General features: G+C 41.0%; 1 protein-coding gene across 1 annotated transcript; it reads left to right on the forward strand.

The window, feature by feature from the left end:
* The first annotated feature begins 399 nt into the window (after positions 1 to 399).
* Positions 400 to 6,102, forward strand: LOC110706475. Its single transcript, XM_021884403.1, has 6 exons — positions 400 to 502; positions 2,105 to 2,913; positions 3,157 to 3,421; positions 3,869 to 4,486; positions 4,619 to 5,390; positions 5,531 to 6,102. The coding sequence occupies exons 1-6, from the start codon at positions 400 to 402 to the stop codon at positions 5,952 to 5,954; spliced, it is 2,991 nt and encodes a 996-aa protein (XP_021740095.1). The 3' UTR covers positions 5,955 to 6,102.
* Positions 6,103 to 6,474: the final 372 nt, after the last annotated feature.

The raw sequence follows: 6,474 nt of genomic DNA on the forward strand, positions 1-6,474 counted from the left end.
TTGCCGCCGAAGTGAAAAAATTACTTGATGCAGGGTTCATTCGGCAATGTTACTTCCCAGACTGGGTTGCAAATGTGGTGCTTGTTAAAAAGCCGAATGGCACCTAGCGAATGTGTGTAGACTACACAGACTTAAACAAGGCGTGCCCCAAAGACAGTTACCCTCTGCCTAAAATTGATAATCTGGTCGACTCAACAGCCGGCCATGCTTTGATGAGCTTTATGGACGCCTACTCTGGTTTCCATCAAATTCCTTTATGGAAGAAAGATCAGGAGAAGACGGCCTTCGTCACTGATCAGGGGTTATACTGTTACACGGTCATGTCGTTTGGTCCTAAGAATGCTCCGGCTACCTTCCAGCGAATGATAAACACTGTGTTCTTTGATCAGATTGGGAGAAATGTCGAGGCATACATTGATGGATATGATTGTTGACCAAGATGGTCAAGGGTCACTCATCCATGGTCAAGATAAGGAAGTCCAAAACGGTGCTAGTGAGCAAGGTACTGAGGGAATCTTTTTGTCCAAATCATTCTTCAATCCAATGCACGGTTTTAGTCCAAAGAGTTTAACAAATGGTTACACTTCTCTTAGTGTAACTAATCTTGTTGAAGGCATCTAGTTAATGTGTCGTTTTTCCAAGCTTGAAGCCACGCATGATTGATGCATTTGAGAGTTACATTGGACTGATTATGAAGGCGTGATTCAAGGCTTGTGTTGGGCGTGAATTAAGGCATTGGTTGGCTGATTATTCTACCTCTTTACTTGGGGGTTATTTGTACTTAATTAGAGAGTTGTTGCTGGAATAAAGGAGCTTGAATCAAGGGTTTAAATGGGAGGTTACAAGCGTAACTCAAGGGGGCTGTTTTCACGTTTCTTGGACGTTGAGGATGCTCTTTGAAGACTTCATGTTTGCTGAACGTTTCCTCTTTAATTTAAGCATAGTTTTTAAGCTTAATTGAGTAGTTTTATTTTGTTGTTATGAGGGATTAATTGGACGGTTATATGAGCCTTTTAATCACCTTATAGTTAGTATCTTATTTTGTCTTTTAAATTAGGCAAGTGATGGATGATCATTAAAAGTTGTAGAGAGGAATCCCATGTTCCTTTATGTAACTTATACACTACTATAAATAGTGTGCTATGCATGAATGAAAAGTATCCAGAAATTTGCTTAAACACTTGTGTTTTGTTTGATTAAACGTGACTTAGTAACTAGTCATTTTTAAGGTCCAAGTTTGTTAGCTCAAATTTGAAGAGTGCTAGTTTTGGTAGAGTGTTCCCAAACCTAGGAGCTTGCGTAGTGAACGAGTGGGTTGAGTGTTCCCTATTCCTAACTACACCAAGCAAAGGGTGAGTGTTCCCCTTTGTTATATCCGAAACTAGGGTGAGTGTTCCCCTATTTTCACCTTCCTTGTTCACGATTTCACTAAGACCCCTTAACACATACCTTTGTAACAAGGTTCTCATCTTGTTTACACATCATTTGGCGCGCCAGGTAGGGGGTGTTTTTCTAAACATTTCCTAAGGGGTCGAATACCTACATACCATGGGAGAAAACCCGGACTTAAGGACAGCGTTGGAAGCTCTTAATCGATCCATTGCTAGTCAAGAAAGGTTGGCCGAAACCAATGCCAATCTACAAGGGAACCTTGCTGCCTTGATGGCAAGGCTCATGAACGAGCAAGATAGGAGAGATCAAAATGAGGACCCTCCACCTAGGAGGGAGGATAGAAGCCTCAAAGTGGACGTTCCTTCTTTTGATGGGACACTTGATCCAGAGAAGTACTTGGAATGGGAGAAATCCTTGGAGAGGTACTTTGAATATAAGGACATTCATGAGGATGTTCAACGTTTTAAGATTGCCAAAGTCAAGCTTAAAGGCTATGGTGATAGTTGGCTACAAGGAGAGCAAAGGGGACGTGCCCTTAGGGGGAAAGCTCCTATCTCTACTTGGGGCAAACTCAAGAAACGGATGAAAGACCGATTCATCCCACACAATTACAAGCAAAGTCAATATGTGAAGTGGAGTACCTTGCAACAAAATGGGGACTCTGTGGAGGATTACATAAAAGAGTTTGATAGACTTGCTATTGTGTGTGAAGTAACCGAAAATGAAGAGCTCAAGATGGGGCGTTTCGTATCTGGCTTGGACCCAGAATTACAAGACAAACTTGAAGGTTATACTAACCTCACGTTTGTTGAAGCTTGCAAATTGGTGATTAAGTTCGATGCTAAGAGGAAAAAGAAGAAGCCTACTACCATCCCTCAATTGGCACGAAAACCTTCTTTCCCTACAAAGGAAGGTTCTTCCTTCAACAAACCAAGTAATCCACCAAAGAAGGACACCAAGGACGTGAAGCTAGGTGACATTGTGTGTTACAAATGTGGAGGACGAGGTCATTACAAGAAGGATTGTCCTAATACTAGGGCGTTAACCATACAAGAGGTTAAGCTCATGGCCACTCAAAACATCAACTGGGATGAGTTTGAGGAGGAGGAAGAAGAAGTTGAAGATGATTGTGATGATTGCATGGCCGAGCCAGAGGGGAAGACTAGCCTCGTGATTAGGAGGGCCTTGCAAGCACGTGTGGAAGAGCATGCTGCCCCCCAACGCCAACACATTTTCATCACCCGTTGTAGAATTGGTGACGAGGTATGTGATTTGATTATTGATGGAGGGAGTGAGGCTAATACCGTGTCTAAGACCTTAGTATCTAAACTTGGTCTAACTACTACTAATCATCCACAACCTTACAAGTTGAGTTGGTTAGATTCAAATGCTAGCACCGGGGTTAGGAAGCAATGCATGGTTTCTTTTTGTGTTGGTTCATATTGTGATTCTATATTATGTGATGTTGTGTCTATGGATGCTTGTCATATTCTACTTGGTAGGCCTTGGCAAACTGATAAAAAATCTATACATGATGGGTATCACAACACGTATACCATAGTCCATGAAGGGAGGAAGAAAAAACTACACCCTTTACCACCCCCACGGTTTTCACCATCACAAAACCCACAAAAAGAAGTATCCTTGTTGTCTCTTAAAGAGTTTGAGAGGGAGTTGGAAGGTGAGGGAGAGTTGTTCATGCTGTACTCCAAGGAAACCCACGAAAAATTTGTTGCTCATAATCCTAGGTTAGCCCAATTGATTAAGGATTTTGAGGACGTTTTTCCGGATGAATTACCTAAAGGACTACCACCCATACGAGGAATTGAGCATCAAATTGATCTCATTCCCGGAGCCCCGTTGCCAAATAAACCAGCCTATAGATGTAACCCTTTAGAAACTAAGGAGTTACAACGACAAATTGAAGAGCTAATGGGTATGGGTTATGTGCGTGAGTCCATGAGTCCATGTGCCGTTCCTGCTTTGTTGGTCCCTAAGAAAGATGGTACTTGGAGAATGTGTATTGATAGTAGAGCCGTTAATAACATTACCATCAAGTACAGGTTTCCAATTCCAAGGCTTGATGACATGCTTGATGAGCTGAGTGGTTCCAAGGTCTTCTCAAAAGTAGACTTGAGAAGTGGGTATCATCAAATTCGCATGAGAGAAGGGGATGAATGGAAGACTGCGTTCAAGACAAAGCATGGGTTGTATGAGTGGCTCGTCATGCCATTTGGCCTTACAAATGCCCCTAGCACGTTCATGAGATTAATGAATGAAGTGCTAAGGCCATTTCTTGGCAAGTTCGTGGTAGTATACTTGGATGACATTCTCATTTATTCACGTGATGAAGAAGCTCATTTTGAGCATCTTTTTCAAGTGTTTTCTGTTTTAAGACAAGAAAAATTGTATGGGAAACTAGAAAAATGTGATTTTTTATTGTATGAAGTCATGTTTCTTGGCTATATAGTTTCAGGTGATGGCGTGAAGGTAGACCCTAGCAAAATTGAAGCAATTCAATCATGGCCTAGTCCAAAAACACTCACGGAGGTCCGTTCTTTCCATGGCCTAGCTTCTTTCTATAGAAGATTTATCAAGAATTTTAGCACACTCATGGCTCCTATAACTGAGTGTACTAAGAAGGGGACGTTTGAATGGACTACACAAGCTCAAAAGGCCTTTGAAGAAGTCAAGGAAAAAATGTGCAACACTCCTATTCTTGCACTCCCTGATTTTTCCAAGCCATTTGAAGTTGAGTGTGACGCAAGTGGAAAAGGTATTGGTGCCGTGTTGATTCAAGGTGGGCGTCCAATTGCTTATTTCAGTGAGAAGATGAGTCAAGGCAAGTTGAATTACTCCACCTATGACAAAGAGTTCTATGCTATGGTAAGAGCTCTAGAACATTGGTCACATTATTTGAGGCCACAACCTTTCATTTTGCATTCCGATCATGAATCATTGAGGTTCATACATGGTCAAAAGAAGCTGAACGCAAGACACGCAAAGTGGGTCGAATTTTTGCAAACATTTAACTTTTCCTCTAAATACAAGAGTGGGAAAGCTAATGTGGTTGCGGATGCCTTATCTAGAAGACATAATTTGCTTGGAATGGTTGAAGCAAAGGTACTTGGGTTCGATTTGATCAAGGAGTATTATCAAGAAGATGATGAACTCAAGGGGATAATTGGAAAATGTGTCCATGGAGTCTATGATCTGTTTTCCTTACATAATGGTTTTCTTTTTAAAGGAAATAGATTATGTATTCCAAAATGTCCCATTAGAAGTTTGTTGATACATGAAGCTCATGGGGGAGGACTAGCTGGTCACGTTGGTATTCACAAGACAATGGAGCTTCTCCAAGCTCACTTTTATTGGCCGAAAATGTTAGCCACGGTTCATCGTGTGGTGAGTCGTTGTTCTACTTGTCAAAGAGCAAAAATGGTGTTTCACAAAGGTCTCTACAAGCCCTTGCCAATTCCCGAAAGACCTTGGGAAGATGTTAGTATGGATTTTATTGTAGCTTTGCCTAGAACTCAAAGAGGCAAGGATTCAATAATGGTGGTGGTTGATCGGTTCTCAAAAATGGCTCACTTCATTCCTTGCCATAAAACTGAAGATGCAATGAAAGTGGCTAAGTTATATTTTGAAGAGGTGGTTCGTTTTCATGGGGTGTCACGCACCATTGTGTCGGATCGTGATACTAAGTTCCTAAGTCATTTTTGGAAGTCTATGTGGCGTTTGATGGGAACTAAGTTGCTGTTTTCTACCTCACATCATCCACAAACTGATGGTCAAACGGAGGTGGTGAATAGAATACTTGGTTCGTTGCTTAGGGCTTTGGTGAGCAAAAGTACCAAAGATTGGGATAATAAACTTGCTCATGCCGAGTTTGCTTATAATAGGACACCTAGTGCTACTACAAAGTATTCTCCTTTTGAAGTAGTCTATGGCGTCAATCCTTATGTTCCCATTGATCTTATTGCTTTGCCAAAAGACAAGTTCGTTCATGGTGGGGCAAAGGAGCAAGCCGAGTTCATGCTTAAAGTCCATAAAGAAGTTCGAAGAAACATTGAAAAGGCAAATGAAATCTACAAGAAACAAGCCAACAAACGAGTGAGAAATGTGAAGTCTTTTGAAGTTGGGGACTTGGTGTGGATTTACATGAGGAAAGAACGTTTTCTAGCAAAAGGAAGAACAAGCTTATGCCAAGAGCCGAGGGTCCGTTTGAGGTCATGGAAAAGATCAATGACAACGCATACAAAGTTGATTTGGGAGGCCAATATGGTGTCTCAAGTACATTCAACATTGGTGATCTTGCTCCTTACTTTGATGATGACGAATTGAGGGCAATTCCTTTTGAAGAAGGGGAGGATGACCAAGATGGTCAAGGGTCACTCATCCATGGTCAAGATAAGGAAGTCCAAAACGGTGCTAGTGAGCAAGGTACTGAGGGAATCTTTTTGTCCAAATCATTCTTCAATCCAATGCACGGTTTTAGTCCAAAGAGTTTAACAAATGGTTACACTTCTCTTAGTGTAACTAATCTTGTTGAAGGCATCTAGTTAATGTGTCGTTTTTCCAAGCTTGAAGCCACGCATGATTGATGCATTTGAGAGTTACATTGGACTGATTATGAAGGCGTGATTCAAGGCTTGTGTTGGGCGTGAATTAAGGCATTGGTTGGCTGATTATTCTACCTCTTTACTTGGGGGTTATTTGTACTTAATTAGAGAGTTGTTGCTGGAATAAAGGAGCTTGAATCAAGGGTTTAAATGGGAGGTTACAAGCGTAACTCAAGGGGGCTGTTTTCACGTTTCTTGGACGTTGAGGATGCTCTTTGAAGACTTCATGTTTGCTGAACGTTTCCTCTTTAATTTAAGCATAGTTTTTAAGCTTAATTGAGTAGTTTTATTTTGTTGTTATGAGGGATTAATTGGACGGTTATATGAGCCTTTTAATCACCTTATAGTTAGTATCTTATTTTGTCTTTTAAATTAGGCAAGTGATGGATGATCATTAAAAGTTGTAGAGAGGAATCCCATGTTCCTTTATGTAACTTATACACTACTATAAATAGTGTGC

Source organism: Chenopodium quinoa, unplaced genomic scaffold (genome assembly GCF_001683475.1).
Source record: "Chenopodium quinoa cultivar QQ74 unplaced genomic scaffold, ASM168347v1, whole genome shotgun sequence".
Lineage (NCBI taxonomy): Eukaryota > Viridiplantae > Streptophyta > Magnoliopsida > Caryophyllales > Amaranthaceae > Chenopodium > Chenopodium quinoa.